Genomic DNA, 25,788 nt, shown 5'->3' on the forward strand with positions numbered 1-25,788 from the left:
CAGCTCTGGTGGACATTCCTGCAGTCAGCATGCCAATTGCACACTCCCTCAAAAGTTGAGACATCTGTGGTATTGTGTTGTGTGACAAAGATGCACATTTTAGAGTGGCCTTTAATTGTCCCCAGCACCAGGTGCACCTGTGTAATGTTAATGCTGTTTAATCAGCTTCTTGATATGCCACACCTGTCAGGTGGAAGGATTATCTCGGCAAAGGAGAAACGCTCACTAATGGGATGTAAACCAAACATTTTAGGGAAATACTCTTTTTGTCAGTATTGAACATTTCCGTTATCTTTTATTTCAGCTTATGAAACATGGGACCAACACTTTACATGTTGCGTTTACATTTTTGTTCAGTGTAAAAGGTTTAGCTTCACTGTCCAAATAAATACGTAAGGGAGTGTGTAATTTTTTTATATATTTTTTGTCACTTGGATTCTAGGTTTGTTATCTGGGTAAGATATCTTCTTTGGGGAATTGATCCTCATGAGTTCCTTGTCTCTGCATTAATTATTGTTAAGTATGTAAGACTTGGCCTGGGCTTGTTGGGTAATAGCTTGTTTTGTAAAAAAACAATGTCAATATCTTGTTTCCTCTTTTTCCATGGTTTCATAATTTATTTGAAGCTTTAAAAAAAATGCCTCCGAAAATAAATGCAGTGACTGTATTTTCTGGTGGTGTAACTCTAAATCAAAAGAGCACTTCCATTAATTGTGTCCGTTTTTATTTTTGGAGAGATCGGATGTTTTTTTCAAAAGATGCATTGTGGAACATTTTTGGTCAAGCCCTTTTTATATGAAAATAAACTGAAATCTCGGGTTTCGAAGTCTCACGGGAGGGACTACATTACGCAGATAGGTCTGACGCAGGCTATGACAAGCGAATGACGTTTTGCGCATGCTCATAGGATCTACGGAGCCAGAAAGGGGGAAAAGTGCAAAAGACAAAGGACTAAACAACCCAGGAAAAGAGGCTAAACGATTAATTTCACCAGGATTATGACACGCCTACTACAGTAGTATCGCATAAAGAGAAAGGTATGTGGCAACAGAAACATCTACGAAATATGAAAGGTTTCACATGCATGTTTACGCTATCAAGAGTGGCGTGTACAGCTAGCTGCCCATAGTATAATCTAAGCGTTGTACTGGATTTTAGCTAGAGCGATTAATTTGAATATCATGTAGATTTTAAACATATTTCGTTAATCCGTAAATATCACTTGTCACAGAATAGTGAAGAATGCCTAGACTCTTGCGCCTGTTGTCTAGCTATACCAGTTTAGTGTGATGTTGCCTATTCCACAAGCCTGCTTCTCTTATCCTGTCAGCTTCTAGTATAAATGTTTACCCTCTGTGTCTTGTGTTCCTTCCTTCTGACCACTGCTGATAGAACGCTTTAGAAAAACACCTGGTAATCCCTATCTTTTTCTTTCAGCATGACAAACACTTGATTTGGGTGGTGACAACTTTATTTAACATGCATTTCTGCCTCTCGTCTTCCTACCTCAGCTGTATTCCTAAGGAGTCCTGTCTGTCTACACATCACAGAGCCTCATGTATCAAGTCCCTCACATCTTTTCCACTGGAACTGACTCCTCATGGTGGAACCGTGGTACTCGTCGGGTTCTCTAGAAATGGAAAGAACTAGTAAACTTTAGTCTAGTGACAGTTGAGGTGCAAAAAAAAAAAAAAAAGTCACGAGGACAGACGTCAGAATGGGGGAAGTTGAAAAAAGAGATGCATGCTCTTGCTTCTCTTCCTAGTATTTGTTTAGCCATAGATGTGACCTTGGGGGTTCATTATCTTTTTACTCTGACGTAGCTGCATAAATGTTCACACCCTCCTTTTTGCTCTCATAATTCAGTCTGGGCCTTACTCCACACTTGGAACGTTTTGTTTTCCAGAAGTTTTTGAAAATTTTCTACCAATCAGCAATTTTGAAACAGCAGGTTAGCTGAAGTGGCCTGGGCCACCTCAGTGTCACCCAGTAACCCACCTCCCCCTTCCCTTGCCACAAGCACGCCCCTCCAGCAGCTGAGAGGTTGCCATGGCGACGGTAGTTGTGTCGGCGTAGCGACAGGGTGACAGTGATGGGGAGTACTCCATTTTCTGGTAAGGGGAGGGGGGGAGGAGGGCTGCAGGACCTGGGCTGTATGCCATGGAAGCTGAGCAAGCAGAAAGGGATGGTGGGGGGTGAGGTGGGGGGAGGGACGGGAGGGGGGGAGGAGAGGTCGGAACTGAGAGAGCATGATCTCTCGACCCCTCCGGCCCCGCCTCCAACCCCCATCTACCACGAGAAGCAACGGCGGGAGCTGTGTGCTCTGCATGCGCTCAATAATGTCTTCCAGGACGGGGCGGCATTCAGCAGGGATACACTCCAGGACATCTACCAGAGGTGAGGGGTTAAGGTTGTGTTTCCCAACTCGTCCTTGAGTACCCCCCAACTGAACACATTTTTGTTGTAACCCCAGACAAACTCACCTGACTCAACTCATTGAGGGCGTTGTGATTTGTTGACGAGTTGAATCAGGTGTGCTTGTCTGGGGCTACAACATAAATGTGTGCTTCTGGGGGTACTCGGGGACTGGAGTTTGGAAACACTGCTCTAGGGGAGGGATTTATCTTCTCCATTTTCTCTCACTCATATTCCTCCCCTCTTTCCATCTCCCCCTCTCTTTCTTTCGCCCCCTTCAGCATCTCTCTCCCTTTTTTACGCTTTCTTTCTCGTTTATTCTGTCCTCCTCACTATCTCATCCCTCTCTCCACAGACTCTCTCCCGGCACTCTGGTAACCCCCCACAAGAAGAGTGTGCTGGGAAATGGGAACTATGATGTGAATGTCATTATGGCCGCCCTGCAGACCCGAGGGTTTGAGGCTGTCTGGTGGGATAAAAGAAGGTACACCTCTGTTCTCATTAAGCTATATGGTCTTCTACCCTATCTAGTTATTTAACTAACGTTTTTGTTTATTTTTTATTTATTGGCCCATCCACCAGTCTCCCTCTTTGGAGGACAAAAGTAACTTAAAAAAAAATAAAAAATTATACAGCTTTTTTGTAACATACATTTTAGAATCTTTCTAATTGCTTAGTATTCACATATTGTAAGTTAAAGATGAATATTCCAGTTTCACCCTCCAACAAAATGCTTACTTGCAGGTTCCTTCTGGACAATGCAACAACAATAAGAAATAATAAAAGATAAGAAGATGAACATAAAGTAAATGGCTCAGTAGAATATAATAAACTTTTTAGCGTAAGTATAATACAGGAAGGCACAATTTTATAGTGCGGTATTTACATGTATCAGAGAAAGGGGGGGATAAGGGGGCAAATGTTTGTGCAGTAATAGTAAATAAGAGTCTGGTAGCAGCAATTGTGGGTAGTGAGTGCATGTGTGCCAAGGTGCGGAGAGTCGGTGCAGGCGTCCAGTTCAAGTGTTCAGCAGTCTGATGGCTTGTAGATGGCCTGTTGGTATCAGACTTCATGCTCTGATACCGTCTGCCCGTCGGTAAGGGAGCTGAACTGTAGTCAATGAGCAGCATTCTCACATAGGTTTTCCTCTTGTCCAGATGTGTTGGAGTCGAGTGAATAGCGATGGAAATGGCATCTTGAGTGGATCTGTTGGAGCGGTAAGCAAATTGGAGTGGGTCCAGTGTGTCTGACATACTAGCCTTGATGTGCGCCATGACCAGCCTCTCGAAGCACTTCATGATGATGGGTGAGGGTGACGCGGCGGTAGTCATTTGGGCATGTCACCTTGGTTTCTTGGGCACTGGGACGATGGTGGTCTCCTTGAAGCAAGTGGGGACTACAGCCTGGGAAAGGGACAGGTTGAAGATGTCTGAGAAGACACCCTCCAGCTGGTGAGGACACGGCCAGGGATGCCATCTGGGGCGGTGGCTTTGTGAGTATTCACTCTTTTGAGAGTTTTCCTCACGTCAGCCTTGGAGCGTGAAGGCACCTTGTGGTCGTCTGGAGCAACGAGAGCCTTCCTGGATTTCTCTGTATTGTCTGCCTTGCAGCGAGCACACAATATCTTCAGCTGGGAGGGAGGCTTCAGTGGTCACCACACAGCTGGATTTTCCTTTGTAGTCCGTGATAGCCTGTAGTCCTTATCATAAGGCGTTGCGAGTCTGAGTTGTCAAACATCAATTGAAGTTTGAGTTTATAATATCTCTTCGCGTCCCTAATGGATTCGTGGCGCTTGTACCCACTTGCCTTGTATGTGTTGCTCGTCATTGATTCTTCTGGGTTTGTTCTGCTGAGATTGAATGCGATACGGGCTCTCAGAATGGTATGGATTTCTCCTTCATCCAGGATTTCTGGTTGGAATATGTCCGGATTGTTATTGTGCATACAACATCAACACATTTCCTAATGAAGCCTGTGAATGACAATGTATATTCCTCAATGTTGATGGATGAATCCTGAGTGGATGAATCTTGAACAAATTCCAATCAGTATCCTCAAAACATCATTGAGTCTTCCTCTGTCCAGCGCCTCACTATTGTGTTGGTGGCTCCCTCTTGAGTTGCTGCTTGTAGGGGGGAGTAGGAACAGAGACATGAAGTGGGGGCAGGGGAGTGATTTGTTCCCTCATGGTCCAGTACTTTGTTTCCTCTTTGTAGGATACATGTTGGTGATACTTTTGAAGAATTTGTTTTAAACTCGCTTGGTTAAAATCTCCCGCGACATTAAATACTGCTTCCGGGTGAGCGGATTCTTGCTAGCTAATGTGCTTGTGCAGTTCACGGAGTGCCGCCTTGATGTTTTCTTGTAGCAGTATGTACACAGCTGTGATAATAAAACACGTGAATTCCTTCTACATATAGTGGGGTTATTTTACCATCAGAAACTCCAGGTGGGGTGAGCAGGAGCTCAAGATGTTTTCAACTTTGTTACACCGGGAATTGTTGATGAGGAAGCATACACCTCCCCCTACTCTTACCAGAAGCCGCTGTTCGATCCATACGGAAAATGGAAAAGCTGCCTGGTTGAGTAGCAGAGTCGGGTGAACTGTCCGTAAGCCATGTCTGTAAAAGCAAAGACGCAGGATTCCCTGATTTTCCTCTGCTATAGTCAACAATATAATAAGACTATCATATTATCAGCAATTGAAGCCTTGCTCGAGGGTTCATTCAGTACATTTTTCCATTGATTGGACATGAGAAATAAACTTTGAACTCAGAGCAAGGCTTCAATATGCAGATTTGCTGAGAATATGATAGTCTTATTATATTGTTGACTATAGATTTCCAAATCTCCCAGCAATGCTATTTGTAGGGTTAATACCAGAATACATTAATAATTCTATCTTCGCAGCAAATCTGTGGAGATGGTTGTATGCCCCTTATATATAACATTCTGTTGGTGGTAATTTTAAATTGCAAAAACGCAAAGTGTTTTCATGCATTTTTATCCAAAGTAATGCATTTGGCCCATGCAGGAAAAACTAAATCCACATCACTGGTGTTGCAAACACCATCCAACCCACTGAGCCATTGGAACCACAGTGCTGTGCTTGTTCATACTCTCCATCTTGTTTACTGCTCTCCGGTTTGGTGCATGTGCTGTTGTCAGCAACTATTTCAGTCAGCTCAGCCCTGCTCAATTTAGGTAACTTCAATCACTGGCCGTACACCAGAAATAGAGGAAAGATGAAGGCTTATTTACATATCCTCTTCATTCTGAATCCCTGTTGACCACAAGGTAGTAAAAAAAGGAATAGGCTACTCATGATTACCCAAACAGATATTCTGAAAATCAAAACAAGTTGGAGATATTTTTTACGTTCAGCATCACTCCGTCAAGGGAAATATTTGTTTTCTTTCTAACAATGATATCTACATAAATTTCAGGATGTTGTGTATCCCTGGAAGTAAACAGAATTCTTAACAGTTTTGAAAACACAGCTTGTCTGAAAATAAGTGGTCTCTTGGCACAACTTACACCAGGAATGGGGTAGGTTGAGCATAGGGACAGGGTAAGGCAGCTCAACTTCGTTGTCAAGTTCTCTGCATTTTGAGGCTACTAGCCAATGAAACTGAGACTTGATACGTTTAGCAAGCTCAGACTCCATGTCATAAAATAAGTTACCGAAATCTTCAGTAATTTTGCCATACATTTTCTGTTAATTACCAATCTATCGTAACTTTGGTAATTTTCTAAAGTGTCATTCTATTTTTTTCATTCCTTGCTGCTGCTGGAATCTTCCCTTCTCTCACTTCCTTGGCTGCTCTCTCAAGAACCTCAAGGGGGGGCTAGACCCCTGCTTGTTTTATGTTTGTATACACAGGGCATGATGTATACACTCAGGGTATGAGTTCATGCACATGGCACATATACAATGCATAAAACTGACAATGTAATGATCATTTGTATGGGGTATGGTGGCCATTGGCTCAACTTACACCTAGGCAAACATTTTGATTATATTAGCCCACACAGCTACAAGGATGCACTTTTCATGCCAGGTTTAGGACCTCATATTGTAGCTTATAGAGACCCTGATTTGTAAAATGATCTACTTTGGTTTATATACAAACGTCATGAAACCTATAACGCAAATTAATTTGACTTTGTTAAAATCCAATTTTTTGGGGGGCCCTAACTTTTTGGACTTTTTCTCTCTTTTTATCTCTTCCTAAATATTTGGTCACATGATTCATTTTGTGTATGGTTTCCTAGAAACAAGGGGTGGATCAACTAAACCCTTGGCTCAAATTACCCCACTCTGACCTATAGACATCATCATGGATTTTACAACATTACAATAGCTCCTGAAAATCCACTTCTGCAAGACCAATGGACTGTGTGATTGACATGTGTATTGTATTCCTGCAGGGATGTGGGCAGTATAGCTCTGTCCAACGTAACAGGCTTCATCCTGAACGTCCCGTCCAATCTGCGATGGGGTCCACTGCGCCTGCCACTCAAACGGCAGCACTGGATAGGGGTGCGGGAGGTGGACGAAGTCTATTACAACCTCGACTCCAAACTACGCAGCCCACACACCATCGGAAACCCTGATGAGCTCAGGTACTGCGTGTGTGGGTGTGTCATCCCAATTATGGTGTCCTGACCAGTGGATTAAGCCCATCATAATTTGCATTGTTCATTTTACATAGTGTATTCAGACCCATTCCTTTTTTCCATATTTTGTTACGTTACATACATACATACACACACATACATGAGTATGTATGTGTGTGTGTGTATATATATATATATATATATATATATATATATATATATATATATATATATATATTTATTATTATTTTTAAATCAATCTACACACAATACCCCATCATGACAAAGCGAAAACAGGTTTTTAGAAATGTTTGCAAATGTATGAAAATGTTTAAACTGATACCTAATTTGTATAAGTATTCAGACCCTTTGCTATGAGACTCAAAATTGAGCTCAGGTGCATGCTCAGAGTCCACCTGTGGTAAATTCATTTGATTGGACATGATTTGGGAAGACATACACCTGTCTATATAAGGTCCCACAGTTGACAGTGCATGTCAGAGCAAAAACCAAGCCATAAGGTTGACGGAATTGTCCGTAGAGGTTCGAGACAAGATTGTGTCGAGGCACAGATCTGGAGAAGGGTTCCAAAAAATGTCTGCAGCATTGAAGGTCCTCAAGAACACAGTGGCCTCAATCATTCTTTTTTTTTTTAAATGTGTGTATATATATATATATATATATATAGTTGAAGTCAGAAGTTTACATACACTTAGGTTGGAGTCATTACAATTTATTTTTCAACCACTCCACAGATTTGTTGTTAAACTATAGTTTTGGCAAGTCGGTTAGAACATCTACTTTGTGCATGACACAAGTAATTTTTCCAACAATTGTTTACAGACAGATTATTTCACTTATAATTCACTGTATCACAATTCCAGTGGGTCAGAAGTTTACTAAGTTGACTGTCTTTAAATAGCTTGGAAAATTCCAGAACATGTCATGGCTTTAGAAGCTTCTGATAGGCTAATTGACATCATTTGAGTCAATTGGAGGTGTAGCTGTGGATGTATTTCAAGGCCTACCTTCAAACTCAGTGCCTCTTTGCTTGTCATCATGGGAAAATCAAAAGAAATCAGCCAAGACCTCTGAAAAAAATTGTAGACCTCCACAAGTCTGGTTCATCCTTGGGAGCAATTTCCAAACGCCTGACGGTACCACGCTCATCTGTACAAACAATAGTACGCAAGTATAAACACCATGGGACCACGCAGCCATCATACCGCTCAGGAAGGAGACGCGTTCTGTCTCCTAGAGATGAACGTACTTTGGTGCAAAAAGTGCGAATCAATCCCAGAACAACAGCAACGGACCTTGTGAAGATGCTGGATGACACGGGTACAAAAGTATCTATATCCACAGTAAAACGAGTCCTAGATCGACATAACCTGAAAGGCCACTCAGCAAGGAAGAAGCCACTGCTCCAAAACCACCATAAAAAAGCCAGGCTACGGTTTGCAACTGCACATGGGGACAAAGTTCGTACTTTTTGGAGAAATGTCCTCTGGTCTGATGAAACAAAAATAGAACTGTTTGGGCCATGATGACAATCGTTATATTTGGAGGAAAACGGGAGAGGCTTGCAAGCCGAAGAACACCATCCCAACCGTGAAACACGGGGGTGGCAGCATCATGTTGTGAGGGTGCTTTGCTGTAGGAGGGACTGGTGCACTTAACAAAATGGATGGCATCATGAGGCAGGAAAATGATATAGATATATTGAGGCATCATCTCAAGACATGAGTCAGGACATTAAAGCTTGTTCGCAAATGGGTCTTCCAAATGACCCCAAGCATACAATGACCCCAAGCATACTTCTAAAGTTGTGGCAAAATGACTTAAGGACAAGATAGTCAAGGTATTGGAGTGGCCATCACAAAGCCCTGACCTCAATCCTATAGAAAATTTGTAGGCAGAACTGAAAAAGCGTGTGCGTGCAAGGAGACCTACAAACCTGTCTGAGTTACACCAGCTCTGTCAGGAGGAATGGGCCAAAGTTCACCCATCTTATTGTGGGAAGCTTGTGGATGGCTACCCAAAACGTTTGACCCGAGTTAAACACTTTAAAGGCAATGTTACCAAATACTAATTGAGTGTATGTACACTTATGACCCACTGGGAATGTGATGAAAGAAATAAAAGCTGAAGTAAATCATTCTCTCAACTATTATTCTGACATTTCACATTCTTAAAATAAAGTGATCCTAACTGACCTAAGACGGGGCATTTTTACTAGAATTAAATGTCAGGAATTGTGAGAACTGAGTTTAAATGTATTTGGCTAAGGTGTATGTAAACTTCTGACTTCAACTGTATATTACTAGTAAAGTTTATATATATATATAAAATGCCTCTTTCTCCCCAATTTCGTGGTAGTTTAGTCTTGTCTTATCGCTGCAACTCCCGTACAGACTCAGGAGAGGCGAAGGTCGAGAGCCGAAACACAACCCAGCCAAGCCGCACTGCTTCTTGACACAATGCCCGCTTAACCCGGACGCCAACCGCACCAAGGTGTCGGAGGAAACACCGTACACCTGGCGACCGTGTCAGCATGCACCGCGCCCGGCTCGCCACAGGAGTCACTAGTGCGCGATGGGACAAGAACATCCCTGCCGGCCAAACCCTCACCTAACTCAGATCACGCTGGACCTATTGTGCGCCGCCCCATGGGTGTCACGGCCGGCTGCGACAGAGCCTGGACTCAAACCAGGATCTCTAGTGGCACAGCTAGCACTCCGATGCAGTGCCTTAGAACACTGCGCCACTTGGGAGGCCCAGCCTCAATCATTCTTAACTGGAAGAAGTGTGGAACCGCCAAGACTTCCTAAAGCTGGCCGCTCGTCCAAACCTAGAAATTGGGGCAGAAGGGCCTTGGTCAGGGAGGTGACCAAGAACCTGATGGTCACTCTGACAGAGCTCCAGAGTTCCTCTGTGCATATGGGAGAAACTTCCGGTCGGACAACCATCTCTGCAGCACTCCACCAATCAGGTCTTTATGGTAGAGTGGCCAGACAGAAGCCACTCCTAAGTAAAAGGCACATGACAGCCCGCTTGGTCTGCCAAAAGGCAGCTAAAGGACTCTGACCATGAGAAACAAGATTCCCTGGTCTGATGAAACCAAGATTGAACTCATTGGCCTGAATGCCAAGCGCCACATCTGGAGGAAGCTTGGCACCATCTCTACTGTGAAGCAGGGTGGCAGCATCATGCTGTGGGGATGTTTTTCAGGGGCAGGGACTGTGAGACTAGTCAGGATCAAGGGAAAGATGAATGGAGCAAAATACAGAGATCCTTGATGAAAACCTGCTCAGGACCTCAGTCTGGGGCAAAGGTTCACCTTCCAATAGGACAACGACCCTAAGCACACAGCCAAGACAACGCAGATTGTCTTCGGGACAAGTGTCTGAAGGTCCTTGAGTGGCCCAGCCAGAGCCCGGAATTGAACCCGCTCAAACATCTCTGGAGAGACCTGGATGGGCAGCGACGCTCCCGATCCAACCTGACAGAGCTTGAGAAGAATGGGAGAAACTTCAAAATACAGGTGTGCCAGGCTTGTAGCGTCATACCCAAGAAGACTCAAGGCTGTAATCGCTGACAAAGGTGCTTCAACAAAGTACTGAATAAAGGGTCTGTATACTTATGGAAATGTAATATTTGTTATTTTTAATGCAGTTGCAAAATAATCTAAACCTGTTTTTGCTTTGATATTGTGTTTATATTGAGGGGAGAAAAACTTTTAATCGATTTTAGAATAAGGCTGTAACAAAATAGTCAAGGGGTCTGAATATTTTCCGATTGCACTGTATATTGTGGAGCATCCAAAAAAACAATTTATATTCATGTATCCACTAGGTGATTCCTCATAGTAATACATAAGAGGTTCATTAAGAGTCTCATTCCCTTTGATAAATAATAGATCATTCCACGGCCGCCATCCACAATGGTGATCGATATTTGTCTAACGCCTAATGAATAACAAGCTGATATCTTTATTCTTCTTCTGTTCTTTCAATTCCATCCACACAACAGGAAGTTCCTGCGCCACCAGCTGAGAGGGAAAAACTGTGAGCTCTTATTGGTGGTGTCTGAGGAGGTGGAGGTCCACCAAACATGGAGGTCAGATGGCTGTTGATTGAATGTGCCTGCCAACCTTTTCTCTACCGGATTAGACTTTTCCCAGTTGCTGCTCAGGATAACAGGCGTGGTCCAAGCAGGGTATAGATTGAAAAGCAGGTGGGGTTGTGCTCAGCCAATCACACAGATGCGCACTGGCCGGATGTACTTTTTTTGCTTACTCACCCATTGCTGGACTCTGGCTGAAACCTGAAGTGATGAAGGAAATGGATTCATACAGGGAGGTCAAGAAGATATCACACTACACAACACTTAGATTTATGAACATACTGTTTGGGATTCTGTGTTTATATATTGATTATTTTTCAATGTTTTTTTTTGTTGTACATTACTGTTTCTAAGTATGGGAGGCGTGTGACTGTGTAATACACCAGTATCTATCTCTCGCTCTCTCTCTCTCCCCCCCTCCTGTTTACCCCTGTACTGTATATTCACTGATGCATCTTCATGTTTCTCTTCTCTTTTTCTTTGTGTATCTCTATTTGTCATTCTCTGCTCTACTATGACTGTACATCTCTTCTTTACCTCAGTGTCTCTTCCTCTGTCACCACTCACAATTAGTTTTTCACTCGGCCAACATTATATCCCCCCCATTGTATGCAGCTGTTTTATCCTCTCAGTTACTGCTGAGGCCATCTGTCTGTTAGTAGAAATCCTTGCTAGTTCCTGTCTTCAAACTAGAATTCCTCTAAGCTAATGTTGTGTTAGGCCCAGGTATTGACAAATGGCTGTATACTGTAACAAGGTAGAGCCAGGAGGGTTTCAATGTGATCGTACCAGGAAAATCCACCAACCTGTGTTATGGGCTAGTCACAGCCCATGGGGAGTTATTTTCTGTTTTGTAGTAAAGAAAAACTCCTGAGCAATTGACCATGGCTAAATAGTCATTTCCAAAAATCCACCTGCCAAATATACAGAATTGTGGAATCAGTAGAAATGGTTATTATACCCAAGGTTTAGAATTGTTCACTGAAAATGCACTGTTAGATTTTGATCTATCAGTAGATGCCATGGCTGAAATGTCCAGAATGCTGAGTGAGTTGTGAGAAGTGGAGTAAGAGGAAAAGGTTGACAGTTGAGCGAATAAGAGAAAGTGATCCATGTGTAGAAGGAAAAAGTGAAAGAACGGCATGAGCCCAGCCAGACCATGTTAGTTTTGAAATCAGCCATTTCTGTTGGTTGATGGGTCTTTATCATCACAACAACATATTGTGTATTATTGAAGACTTGATAAGGCCTTTAATATGTTTACAGAGGAAGCAGGCATTATTCTCTACCTAAAGAGGGATTGTTGAATTTTGCTCCTCATTAGCTCCATCCCAACTGTTTTCCTATTCATCTGAGCATCCAATCGCTGGTACATTAAACTGATAATTTTATCATTTTCAACTATCACTACTCATGAGACAAATCAATGAGGTTGTTGGACTGAGGCTTCCCCTAGGGGATTTCAGGTTGGGCAACCAAACTCACAGGTAGAAAATCCCCTCACTACTTTAAATCAGGGTGTTTGGGAAAAGAAACTCTGTGGTGACACAGAGGATTTTGTTTTTGCCATGACAATCCCACCCACCTTCTCCCCTCTATTGAAGGGTTCTGGTTGTGTTATTTTCTCTTGTTTTTCACAAAAATAAAATGCTTGTAATGGCACTTTATGTACACTCCTTAGTGAGGATGTGGCTTAATTTCTTGAGTGAAATTGCTGTTGGAATTTGGATGGAGAGTAGAGCACATTTATAAGAAATGGGCCAAGGGTTGGTTACTTTGTTTTCCTGCTACTGCTTGTGTCATCTGCGTGCGCGGGCCCATGTTCCAGCGTTAGGTCCAGGCTCGAGCTGCCAGCGTTGCTTTGGCGCTGTGGAACGAAGAGCGCGCCTAGGACGAGCGTTTGGAAGCACGGGGACGCGCTAAGCAGTGCAGATGTGTCGCAGATTTGAGAAGTCACTGTACATACGGAAATATCTGGTACAAGGAAGTGGAAGGGAGAAATTCAGCTCCAACTTAAACGAAAACAATGCTCAGTTTGTAGAGGGAGGGTCGGGGGAGGAGAAAACGGCAGTTTTTGAAAAGCGACGCGTAGATACTTGTCATAGCCTGTATACAGTTACTTTATAGAGGAGAGCTAAACTAACAGCACTTATTCTCGTTTGTACTGGATCAATCTATTTCAAAGAGCAGACAGAACGTTCTGTGCTGGACCAATGGAACTGTCAGCGATTGGTGAACAAGTGTTTGCTGTGGAATCAATAATCAAGAAAAGAGTTAGAAAGGTAAGGTATTCATATTGGAAATAAAACGCATGTTACATAATGACAAGTACGCAATTGGGAGAATATCCATTCTAGCATAGCCTAGCTCCAATAAGGAACACAGCTGGCTATATTGAAAAGCACTTACCAGTAGCCTATTTATATCCAGTATCCACTGAATATAATCATATAAGGGGGCGTGAGTGGGGGGGGAGTGTATCCCTTTAACATAAAGTGGAGCGTGTTGCCATTGCGTTAACGTTACAGTATAGTCAGCGTGCCAGCTGTCTATCCTAAGATAATGTGAAACAGAATAATCATATTGGAACCGAAACCTTGCCTTCAGTCCTGTGCATTGCCAGAATAATAGCCCTCGGGTTATACAGTTACGCTAATAGGCTATTCTGGATTTGTGAAGAGCTACGCAGTTTCGCGGAGGAAATTAGAAATACAGGTTTGTGGGTTATTAGGGCGCAAAACGCGCCCCCCTTTTGACGCGCATCCATAGACGTGAATTAATGTATGCTACTAAGTCCTTGTAAGTGTTGGGTATTTTAATATCGTATTTCGCACTGCATTAAAAGTGAACTCGATACCGTAAGTGCATGAGTCATTGTCGGTGCAGGCGCACGTCAACCGTTATTATAGCCATGCAGTCCCGTTACATAGGGGAAAACGTTGCATGCTGTCAAATATTGTTGTGTTTGAATAATCAGTGTCCTACCCACACATCATTTTATGTAATATTCTTTGTGTGGGGGGGGGGGATCCCAATTCTCTCCATTCACCAGTGCGCTCATGTGCGATAACGTCATGCTATCTAGGAGCTGTCAAAGTCGAGAAGCTATAGGATAACGTCATCTGGAATGAATTCCCGGTATTGACATGACATAGTTTAGATGAGGAGACATACATTTCCTGGATTTTGAAAGGTTATTATAGGCTACCTATCTCTGTGCTTGGAGTGGAGACTGTAAGCATAGCAACATCACAATCAACATCCTCCCCCACACACTCTCCACTCTCTCCCATACTGGTGCTTGTCTCCAACTTTGTGTCACAGGGAAACGTGGAATATCTGTTGAAGTGGAAGGGATGGCCCCCCAAGTGAGTAGTATCACTATGACATCATTATATCCAGTAATTCAAGACAATGAGTCATGCAGAGTATTATGGGATGGATGAGTAACCATGGCGATGTCTTTATCTGTACAGATACAGTACATGGGAACCAGAGGAGCACATCTTGGACCAGCGTCTGGTGCAGGCCTATGATGAGAAGTAAGTCCAAGAGACACTGCATGCTATAGAGCGCATTACGTACCTAGCTAACGAATATCATAGTACTAATAACTGCACTGTTGTAGTAGTAGTAGTAGTAGTAGTAGTACACTGTACTATCATAGTAAACTATACCTGTTTGTACTGACTGATCTTACCATTCCACCAGAGAGCAGAAGGACAGACCCCTGGGGTACCGGAAGAGAGGACCCAAAGCTAAAAGGCTTCTACTACAGGTGGGATGGGTTCATGTTATACATATATATATATATATATAACCTCTCTGTATGATTAGACTAGGGTTGCAAAGGAAGGGTATATTACTGGAAACTTTAGAAGTTTTTGATATCTTTCAAGGATTTGATGTAATCTAACACAAGACATCTAGTGGCCTGTTTGGGTACCTCAGATAGGGCCAGAGATTATTACAAACACCTGTGACTATCACATGTAAAATATATGAATCATTGAATAAGATGATTTTTATCTAAAAAATAGTTGTGAAAAAAGTAAATAGTTGGAAGAGTTGCAAAGTTAATTTAAAATAATGCCATTGTTGATAGTTTTTTTCATTAATTGGGCTGTTTTCTCTTGAACCATATTGTCTATCTACTAGAAATGAATGGACAATATGGACACAATATAAAAAATTCATACTGTATATGAATACATTTTTGTACAGTTATTCTAGTATAAATTACCAAAGTTATGTAGATTGCCATAGATTTTCTGTTAATTACCAACATTTCTGAAGATTTTAACTTTGCAATCCTAGATGAGATGGCGTAATAGGTTGGCATACTAAGTAAAGGGGAAATGATCTTGGAGAAACACAACTGCTGTATAAGACATCTTTATTGTTCCCCCCTCTGTAGAATACTATTTACAACATGGATCTCCGGAGCGCCCATAAGGCCCTAGAGAAACCTCCAGCTCGCCTACGTCTTTCCCTGACTCGCTCACTGGAGTCTGAGGCAGAGGACCCAACCTATGGGGCCTGTAGACGGAGCCTACACCCCCGCCTGGCCCATCGCAAAAACAAACCCAGAAGATCACAGTTCATGTGCCTGGCCTCTCCCCCTGGCCCCCCTAACCCCACAAAGGACCCCACACATGATGATTGGGGAAGGAGGGAAGAGGAAGATGACATGGAGGAAGAGGAGGAAACTCGACAGGAGCAGTCGGAGCGAGAGACAGAGATATGCAGCGGCATTCTGAATGGTAAGCGTGTTAGTCGGCCTATTCACCAAATGGGCCTAATTTTAAACCAGGACATTACTGTGTGTGTGTGTGTGTGTGTGTGTGTGTGTGTGTGTGTGTGTGTGTGTGTGTCAACTTGTTAGTTGGTATAGTCCAGGACCCCCTGGGCAGACAACCAGGAACATAAGCTCCGCCATCCCATCCAGGGCTGGCAACTGGCACAGCAAACAGACAAGTAGTGGCAAGGGAGAGGGTTGACTTAATGGGGTTTAATGTATGGCGCAGAACAATACATGCCAAACTTCCTGGTACAACACAGGTAGTTTATGCATAGCCTACAGGCAATGTACTCAAATCAAATGTTATTGGTCACATACACATGGTTAGCAGATGTTTTTGCGAGTGTAGCGAAATGCTTGTGCTTCCAGTTCCGACAGTGCCGCAATATCTAACAAGTAATATCTAACAATTCCACAACAACTACCTAATATACACAAATCTAAGGAAGGAATGGAATAAGAATATATAAGTATATGGATGAGCAATGTCAGTGAGGCATAGGCAAAGATGCAATAGAATACAGTATATAGTATACAGTATATACTCACCATACAAGCAATGTAAAGTGCTCTAATCAATCTCGGTCAGTTACTTCAGACTTGATGCAATCATAGCAATCTTACCCTCTTCCTTTCTCTTTCCCTCTCTTCCCTCTCACCCCCTTTCCTCCCCCACCCTCTTTCTCTCTCCTCCCCCACCCCCTTTCTCTCTCTCCTCCTCCCCCACCCCTCTCCTCCTTCAGGGCAGGATAGGGCAGAGGACTGGAGTTCTGTGATTGGCTCAGACGAAGTGACCGCGTCAGAGCGGTCTGCTGTTTGGAGCCCAGTGATTGGCCCAGGGGAGGTGACCGTGACTGACGTCACCATAAACTCTCTCACAGTGACTTTCAAAGAAGCCCTGGCAGCCAAAGGCTTCTTCAGAGGCTGGGGCTTAGAGTTCTGAAACACACAGCAGCACACACAGACGAAACCTGGTCTGGGAACAGAATGAGAGAGATGGAAAGTGTGGCTCTTGAGTTATCTTTACACTCTGTTTGGACTGTGTGACCACTTATTCTCCTCATCCCTTTACCCTTCTTCCCTTTCTGGCTGTGTGATTGACCTCTGTCCACACTAACTTCCTATTCATTCAATAGGCATACTGTAGTGTACAGTATATACTGACTACATTGAGATGGGCATACACTCCTACATTGAGCTATACACAGTATACTGTATACCATATCCTTCTATACAAAACAGTTATTTTTCTGGACTGTTATTAGATAAACATGTGGCTTAGTAGAGTCTTGTGATGATTTAGAAATCCTCTGCAAGATGACTTTATCAGCCTGCATGCCGTTCTCCTGTCCTCTCTGGGTACATACTGATACTCAAGACATTTTGGTGACCCACTAACGCCCTGCGCAACACATCCAGTGTAAACTAACTTTAAAAGTGGAACCAAAAACCTATATAAAAAAACAGACTTAGGAACAGTCTGTTCTTTTCTGAATTGCACTGTATTTACGTCATGATGTTGATGTGTCATCTTTGTGGAATCTTCCTTGTCGCCTCCCATTGGTCAGTGCCTGTTTATCCCACTCCCAAGCCGAGACTGATGGGTCTTGTTACCGATGTTCCCAGAAAAAATGTTCGGCACTGAGAAAATGTCAGGTCTGCTGAGCGCAGACTTGAACATTGTGAAAATTCTGTGCAACCTCTGGCGCACACTGAGGCTGTACCCGCTTTAAGTTACAGTTATAATAGTGGCCGACTAGGCAACTGTGGCTATTTGATCGTAATGTAGGCCTACCAGAGTGGCGTACCATGAATGGAAATGCATCCCATAACATTTTAACATGGAAATAGCTGTTCTATCATTCACTTACAGCCTACAGTAGCAGCCAATGTGTGGTGTTCAATGTTGGCCTACATTCCACTTTTGAAAAAAAACATGTAGGGAATGAAATTATCTTGTTCATCCACTTGTCCTTCAGACAAGGAGGTGACTGAAAATGTTGTGTTGTTTGATGCAAGAAACCACTTTACAAAATAACTCATTATTATTCCCATACCATTATTACAGAGAATAAGGACAATGATGCTACCCTCTGCCTATCGGCTACTTAGCTTATTCAAGCCTGTCTCAAAAAATAACAATTCCCCCCCGAGTGGCACAGCAGTCTAAGGCACTGCATCTCAGGGCTTGAGGCATCACTACAGACCCTGGTTTCAATCCAGGCTGTATCACAACCGGCCGTGATTGAGAGTCCCATAGAGCGGCGCACAATTGGCCCAGTGTCGTCCGGGTTTGGCCGGTGTAGGCCGTCATAAGGTAAAAATATATATAATAATAATTAAGAAAGAAATTGTCTAGAAATGCACATGTTGTAGGAAGCAACCACTCCACCATTGCTGATGAGAAATTAGCTCTAACTAGGCTAATAACTCAGTAACTAGCAAAGAACATGAACAAATGTACACACGTGGCTACATGCAGCTCTTGCTTTGATCTCAAAACAAGCGCATCTACTCCCGACCACTCATTCTGTAAACACAGTCCATGGCACAGATCCATATGGCAATGGTCTATTTGCATATAGGGATACTGCAGCTCTGATTTGTTATGGCGCACCGGTCTGTGTAGATTGGAGTATGGGCCTGAGTCGTGCCTGTCAATGCAATATAAACCTACTCCAATGCGCGCTGCCTACAATAAACTATTTTGCATAGTTTTGTTTCGGTATGTTTCGTTGAAAGGGGCTAATATTGCGTTGATTTGATCACAATTCACACAGAAGGAACCGTTGATAGTGTTAACCAAAGGGGAAAACTAGAAAGTTGACTGAAATTCAATCTCGTGCTTCTTTGTGCAGGCTGATATTTCTTCTGTGCAGTAGTCCCAGTTGAGCACGCAGTTTAGAGTGTTAATTGCTTGTGACTCAGTAAAATGATCTCCGTCTGCGACCACAATGCAGCGAGGAATTATGGAAGTGCCTGATGTTATTGTTTCTGTAGAGCTTTTACGGCTTGTACAAGCACGCACCCACCTTCACAACGCAACACTAGCAGCCCCCTGTTTTTGGATGTTTATTCATCTTATCCTTTGGGCTTGAAGTAAGAATGCTTCTTACACCTTAATTCCAGGGAGAGGAGAAACAGACTGAGAAGGGGAGAAGGGTATTGTGAATTACTAGTCGTTATTTTTATATATCAATCTGACAATGTAATTCAATGTATTTATTCTTTAAAGGAGAAACCTTGTGCATTAGTAAATACAGAGGAACTGAAATGTTTTTATACTCTGTAGTTCTGATGACTAAACTATGTGCTGACGCTGTAGCCATGACAAGGCTCTTATTTTATATTATTGCCAAATGTGGTTTGTTGCTTCTGCTGCTGCTTAAATATTCACTGCTGAGCAAGGAACTGTTGCACTTTATTATGGCTCGTCTAATCGGAAAAGTGATGTAATAAATCTACAAAAACCATCGTCTATATTCTCCGTCAATGTCTGAGATTATTTCTATTGTACTCAATAAATGTGGCTCTTTTAATTGTTAATGTGTGATTGATTTCATATTATACTTAACAAAAGTATAAACAATTTCAAAGATTTAGCTGAGTTATGAACTGTAAGGAAATCATAAATTTAAGTAAACTCATTAGGCCCCAATCTATGAATTTCACACGCCCTAATAGGCCCACCCAATGGGTAGCCAGGCCCGGCAAATCAAAATGAGTTTTTCCCCACAAAATGGCTTTATTACAGACAGAAATACTCAACACCACCTTCCCCTGCAGGTGAAGAAGCTGGATGTGGATGTCCTGGGCTGGCATGGTTACACATGGTCTGCGGTTGAGGCCGGTTAGACGTACTGCTAAATTCTCTAAAACAACGAAGGCGGTTTATGGTAGAGAAATGAACATTCAATTATCTGGCAACACCTCTGGTGGGCATTCCAGTGGTCAGTGTGCCAATTGCACACTCCCTCAAAACATCTATGGCATTGCATTGGGACAACTGCACATTTTAGTGGCCTATTATTGTCCTCAGCACAAGGTGTTATGATCATGCTGTTTAATCAGCTTCTTGATATGCCACACCTATCAGGTGGATGGATTATCTTGACAAAGGGGGAAATGCTTACAAGGATGTAAGAAATATTTTTGTGCATATGGACAATTTGTGATCTTATTTCAGCTCATGAAACATGGGATCAACGCTTTATATGTTCAGTGTATTATTGGCTGTCATGGGCGAGATGTGTTATCCGTCCCACCAATGTCTGATGGGTTGAGGGATGGGATTCAACCAATTTCATCATGTGATGGAAATGTAGCTAGTGAAATAAAAGCCATTTCAACATACAGCTATTTTTCCAATGGTACAAACATACTTTATTGTACAATTAAATTGGCAAAAAAAATACCAAAATAACTTAAGAAACTAATGAAAATGGAGCAACAGTTATTTATTGTTTGCTTCCTCTCAGCAAGCACCAAAGTATTAACAGAAAAGTGGTCAAAGATTCCATTTGAACACTAAACACAGTCTTAATTCCAGTTTCTTTAGGCAGAAAGAAAAAGCAAAACAAAAGTTGTTCAGTTGCCATGGTTTGTACAGTGATTCAGTATGTATACAAGTGTACATTTCATCAAAATGGCATGATATACTCAAACAGCCCCAAAGAGGGCTGTGAATGACCGCAGTGTCATTTTACATCACCATTACATCTTTAATACAAAAAAAGTTTAATCTATTAATTCCTGTAGCTTCAAGTTTTATTTTCCAAAAAATAAAATTAAATAATATCTATATATAAAATACAAGCTTTCCTTGTTTTTTTATAAAATAAGTCTCAAGATATATTGCCACTTGTTTTTCCCCCTCCCCCAAATCTCAACCTTTAGAGAAAAATAAGTGAACTTGTGAAATCTTGTGTAATTCTTTAATATGAGGCAAATAATCAATTCATTTTCTGACCACAGTAATAAGCCTTCTCACGTTTTGTGCATGTGTTCATGTGAATGTGTTGGTGTTCACAGCAATCAAGATGTTATGTTGCAATATCCCCAGTTAAAAAAAAATATATACACAAAGGCTCATTGGTGCTCATGACCTACACCCCATACTGTACCTTTCAGAAATCAATACTTTTACATAGTTTGGGAGGAGACTAGGTTGCTAGGAAACCAAATCGAGAAAATCAGCAGAAGAAAAAGAGTCTCTGCTCACCATAGGTCTGAAAGTCTGTACAGCGCAAATGTATGATTTTCATTTTATTACAAACAGTATTTCATTAATGTCCAGTTTTTGTACAGTAATAACATTAAATTAAACCCAATGTTCAGGGCAAAAGAAGAGGGGCTTGTGACTAGGATGAGAGGGGAAGGGTAGCATCGTTGACAAAAGCCCTCCACACCTTCCCATATCCCCTTCATGTTTCAGTTCATGAGGGTATACACACTACATGGAGCCATCCTCCAAATCAGCTGGCAACATCAGTAGTAAGTTTCTCATCCATCGTCCTGTTTGTAAGTGTAGGGGTAAAGGGGAGTGTAGGACAGGGTTACCCAAACTCGGGTGCACATTTTGTTTTTTGCCCTAGCACATCAGTTGCTTCAAATAATCAAAGCTTGATGATGAGTTGGTTATTTGAATCAGCCATTTAGTGCTAGAGCAAAAACCAAAACATGCACCGGGGAGGGGGGGAAACCCTGGCGTAGAAGATCTGGGCGTCCAACGACCCGAGATGCTCACGGACAGTCCTAGAGGGAGATCAGCCACCCCCTGCTCACCTCCCCAGCAATGTTTTCGGTTTCACTTGGATCCCTAACAAAATCAGAAAAAAAGATACACTTGCCCTTCTTTCAACCCTCTCGGTTTTTGGACAGTCTTTAACAAAAATATATTCTTCTATTTGAATTGTAGCAGTTGCAAAGTACATCTGCCCCCTACCCCCCCAAAAAAAGATATGACATTTGTTTGTAGATCCAGCAAAAATAATATTGATAATTATAATAAAAAAACACTTCTCTGCAAAACAGATACAATCATGACTGGTTTTATGGAGGAAAACCGAACGATAGAAAGGTCCATTGTATTAACTCACCTCAATTGTCCACCACATTTAAAATCTTAAAAATATTTGTAAAAAAGGCAAAATTCTCAGTCCCCAAAAATATTACTTGTGTCATATACTAAGGAAGAAATCTCTACTGTCCAGAAACCCCTTACACATTTTGTACACAATTGGCAAAAATATATAGATATATATTAACAGCAATAACTTACCATTCGTTCAATTTATTCATTTATTGACTTGTAGATTTAACGTTGCATCTCCCATAGGAAGTTGAGTTCTTTTCATTTATACATCAGAAAAATATTAAATAAAAATAACTTCAAAAACTGCCATCCCGCTTCCAGCCAGACCCATGAGGACAGTTCTTCAGAGCACAGACAGACGTAGTAGTAGAGGGCTACATAATGTCTAAACTGTTGTGGTTAATGTTTGTCCCCAGGTCCTGGTGGTTATTACCCAACATGTCTGACTGCCCTGGGCCATGCAAGCCTCCCATCCCACTTATCTGGGACATCATAGCACTGGGGTCCGAACCAAACGTACCCGGGTCCCCAGTGTTAGCCTGCTGCTGTTGTTGCTGTGACAATTGTTGTGGGTTTTGGGGGGCCACCATGCCAGGGTGGTGCTGGGAGAGATGACCCGGGTGCGGAGAGCCTGTCTGGGTCTGGGGGGAGATGCGGTGAGGGGAGGGCTGGGGCTGCATGCGTGGCGAGGGGCTGGAGTGGGGCGGCTGGGACTGTGGCCGAGGGGAGGGCTGAGGGGAACGCACCTGGTTACTGAGGGACTGACCGCCCAGAGCCTGGCCCTGGAGGTGGGGGTGTGGGGACTGGGCCATCTGCTGCTGGGGGCTCATAGGACTGCCGTGCTGGGCAGGCGAGCCCCCTCCTAGGTGCTGCTGCTGGAGTAGTCTCTGGTGGAGGGCCTGCTGGAGCATGGCATGGGATGACTGGGGCTGACCACCTTGGCCTTGCTGGGGACCCTGCTGCCCCGGTTGGAGCTGCCCAGGCCCCCCACCCCCATCCTGCTGCTGTTGTTGCTGTTGTTGTTGTTGTTGCTGCTGCTGTTGCATCTGGAGCTGTAGCCTCTGTTGCAGGGCTGTGGCTACCTGCTGGGACATCGTTCCAGGGTAGCCCTGTCCTTGTTGGCCCTGCCCTGGACCCGGCTGGGGCCCCTGGGGGCCTCCCCCACCCTGCTGCGGCCCTCCCCCTCCACCAGACTGGGTCTGGCCAGGTTGACCAGGCTGGCCCTGATGCATGAAGCCCTGCTGGCCCTGACCCTGCTGCTGTTGGGGGGGCTGGGGCTGCTGGAACTGACCGTTGTTACTCATCTGTTGTTGTTGCTGCTGCTGCTGCTGTTGCTGCAGGTGCCTTCTCATCAGAATCTCTCTGAACTGGGGAGTCATGTTGGACATGGGGGTGCCTTGGCCTGGCATACCGCCTTGTTGTTGTAGTGCTGCCATTTGCTGCTGTTGCTGCAGACTCCCAGGCAGGAGGGGGCGCTGCTGCTGCTGCTGTAACTGCTGTAGCTGAGCCATAGTGGACATATTTACTCCTCCACCTGCCTGGCCCATGTTCATCCCTGGCTGGGATACTCCAGGGTTTACGTTCACCTGCTGACCATCCATGACTACCTGGTTACCCCCAGGGCCCATTCCTGCCCCACCAGGGGCCCCCTGGAACCGCACGCCTCCGGGCCCCCCTCCTCCTGGGGCCCCCGGCACCCCTGGACCTCCCTGGTATCGGGCAGCTCGCTGCTTGATGAAGGCAGCCATGAGGAGGGGGTTGGAGCGGAGGATGTTGAGGACCTGTTGATGCTGACCGGGGGAGCTGGGGGAACGGAGGGTACGCAGGAGGTCCTGTAGAGCTGCCTGGGGGAGGTTCCCTGTTCCCACCATCGCCGCTGCCGCCCCGGCCACGCCCCCTGGACCTCCCATCAGCCCCATTAATCCCCCTTGCCCTGCCTGCTGTTGCTGCTGACCTTGCTGCTGTTGTTGCTGGACGAGCTGCCGCTGCTGCTGTTGCTGGGCGAGCTGCTGCTGTTGCTGCGGTGTCAGGTGACCCATCTGTCCCATCATGCCTTGCCTCTGCTGGGGTGCCATCCCACCCGAGCCACCCCACTGCTGTTGGTTGGGATTCTGGAGTTGGGCCTGCTGCTGGAGCTGAACCTGGGGAGAGAGCTGCGACTGGGGGCCTCCTTGCTGCTGCATGCCTCCTTGCTGCTGCATGCCTCCTTGCTGCTGCATGCCTCCTTGCTGCTGCATGCCTCCTTGCTGCTGCATGCCTCCTTGCTGCTGCATGCCTCCTTGCTGCTGCATGCCTCCTTGCCCCACCACCATCCCCTGCTGCTCCATATGAGTCCTCCCTGCCACACCCTGGCCCTGGGGAGCCATCCCCTGGGGCCCTGCCATGCCTGCTCCTGGGTGGGCCATGCCTTGCATCTGGGCCTGGGGGTTCTGGTGGTGGGGGTGAGGGGGCATCATGCCTCCACCTTGGGCTGCCTGCTGCCTTTGGAGGATCTGGGCTTGAGCCTGGGCCATCTGACGCTGTGTCTCTGCCACACGCTGAATCTTCAACGCTATCTCCACTGCTGCCGCAGGAGGCCCCTGTTGCTGCTGCTGCCCCTGGGGCATGGAGCCCTGGCCGGGGTTTGCCTGCTGCTGTGGAGGGGTGGCTGGGCCCAGACCGGGTTTACCCAGGGACTGGTGGAGGGGCGAGGCACCTGGAGGTCTGGGGGTGTAAGGGGGAAGACCTCCTGGGTGCTTCATCTGCTGGACATTTGGAGACTGGCCCTGCTGCTGCTGCTGGAGCTGTTGTTGGACCATCTGTTGCTGCTGAGGAGAGTTCATCATTACCCCTCCACTATGCTGCTGCTGCATCTGCTGCTGGAACTGGTGGTGCATGTGGTGCTGCTGGGGAATGCCGCCCTGCTGCTGTAACTGCTGCTGTTGCCCTGGAGGGCCCTGACCCATCCCCTGCTGGGGTCCGAGGGGCATGTTCCCCTGGGTGGGGGTCTGAGGTGTGGGGGGCTGCGTGCCCACGGACATGGGGGTACTGGGCCCTGTGGTGCCGTTGTTTCCTGGGGACGGTAGCCCACCGTTGCCCCCCGGTCCTGGAGGTGGCTGACCCACCCTCTGCATGCTGGCCATCCTCCTCCGCAGCATCTGGGCCTGCTGGAGACGGTGCTGGAGCTGCTGCTGCCTCAGCTTGTGCTTGATGTTCAGACAGAACGGTACGGGACACTTGTTCTCCTGGCAGTGCTTGGCGTGGTAGCAGCACAGGGCGATGAGCTGCTTGCAGATGGGGCAGCCGCCGTTGGTCTTGCGCTTGCAACCTTTTGTATGCTGCACCACACGCTTCATCTTCTGGCAGGATGGCAGGCTGCAGTTGGCGTTGCGACACTGGCAGGCGTGGACCAGAGACTGGATGCAGCGCTGGATGCTGAGGCGGCGCGAGTCTCCAGGGTTGGTGATGGATGAAGCGGCCGAGTTGTTGCTCTCGTCATCCAGGCCCAGACCCAGCTTCTCCATCTTGTGAATGTGCCCCTTAGAGTTGTAGCAGGTGATGCACAGGTCATAGTCCTGGGACAGAGAGAGGAGAAAGTAGCATATAGGTGTTGGTTACACCACACTTTACTTATCATCCCCTTATTAGAATTACCCTAAAACAAATCTTAGTTTGACTTTTCAGCCAGTTCCTCTTCTATACCCTTCCTAGCCCACTCTATAACCCTCCAACCCCCTTCCCCAGAGCTGGGTGA

At 44.8% G+C, this 25,788-nt stretch overlaps 3 protein-coding genes across 6 annotated transcripts in view; 2 read left to right on the forward strand and 1 right to left on the reverse strand.

The window, feature by feature from the left end:
* The first annotated feature begins 387 nt into the window (after positions 1 to 387).
* Positions 388 to 12,836, forward strand: LOC115201318 (josephin-1). Its single transcript, XM_029764846.1, has 5 exons — positions 388 to 1,037; positions 1,512 to 2,397; positions 2,771 to 2,899; positions 6,847 to 7,041; positions 11,068 to 12,836. Exons 2-5 carry the CDS (start codon positions 2,093 to 2,095, stop codon positions 11,168 to 11,170), a joined length of 732 nt encoding a protein of 243 aa, XP_029620706.1. The 5' UTR covers positions 388 to 1,037; positions 1,512 to 2,092; the 3' UTR covers positions 11,171 to 12,836.
* Positions 12,837 to 13,003: 167 nt separating this feature from the next.
* On the forward strand, positions 13,004 to 17,456 carry LOC115201317 (chromobox protein homolog 7). The gene is made up of 6 exons (XM_029764845.1): positions 13,004 to 13,442; positions 14,485 to 14,528; positions 14,637 to 14,702; positions 14,872 to 14,938; positions 15,578 to 15,923; positions 16,705 to 17,456. Exons 1-6 carry the CDS (start codon positions 13,374 to 13,376, stop codon positions 16,902 to 16,904), a joined length of 792 nt encoding a protein of 263 aa, XP_029620705.1. The 5' UTR covers positions 13,004 to 13,373; the 3' UTR covers positions 16,905 to 17,456.
* A 2,862-nt stretch (positions 17,457 to 20,318) lies between these two features.
* The window catches only part of LOC115201319 (histone acetyltransferase p300), a 46,625-nt gene continuing 41,155 nt past the window's right edge, over positions 20,319 to 25,788 (reverse strand). For all 4 annotated transcript variants that reach the window (XM_029764850.1, XM_029764849.1, XM_029764848.1 and 1 more), the window contains exon 29: positions 20,319 to 25,609. In XM_029764850.1, coding sequence (XP_029620710.1) covers positions 22,430 to 25,609 — 3,180 coding nt within the window. In that variant the 3' untranslated portion in view covers positions 20,319 to 22,429. The remainder of the gene's footprint in view (positions 25,610 to 25,788) is intronic.

Source organism: Salmo trutta, chromosome 10 (assembly GCF_901001165.1).
Source record: "Salmo trutta chromosome 10, fSalTru1.1, whole genome shotgun sequence".
NCBI classification, from domain to species: domain Eukaryota; kingdom Metazoa; phylum Chordata; class Actinopteri; order Salmoniformes; family Salmonidae; genus Salmo; species Salmo trutta.

Coding starts and splice junctions, on each gene's coding strand:
- LOC115201318 (XM_029764846.1), top strand. CDS start 2,093: ATGGGGAGTACTCCATTTTCTGGTAAGGGGAGGGGGGGAGGAGGGCTG. Junction 2,900..6,846: donor GTCTGGTGGGATAAAAGAAG/GTACACCTCTGT, acceptor GTATTCCTGCAG/GGATGTGGGCAGTATAGCTC. Junction 7,042..11,067: donor GGAAACCCTGATGAGCTCAG/GTACTGCGTGTG, acceptor TCCACACAACAG/GAAGTTCCTGCGCCACCAGC.
- LOC115201317 (XM_029764845.1), top strand. CDS start 13,374: ATGGAACTGTCAGCGATTGGTGAACAAGTGTTTGCTGTGGAATCAATA. Junction 14,529..14,636: donor TGGAAGGGATGGCCCCCCAA/GTGAGTAGTATC, acceptor TTATCTGTACAG/ATACAGTACATGGGAACCAG. Junction 14,939..15,577: donor CTAAAAGGCTTCTACTACAG/GTGGGATGGGTT, acceptor CCCCCTCTGTAG/AATACTATTTACAACATGGA.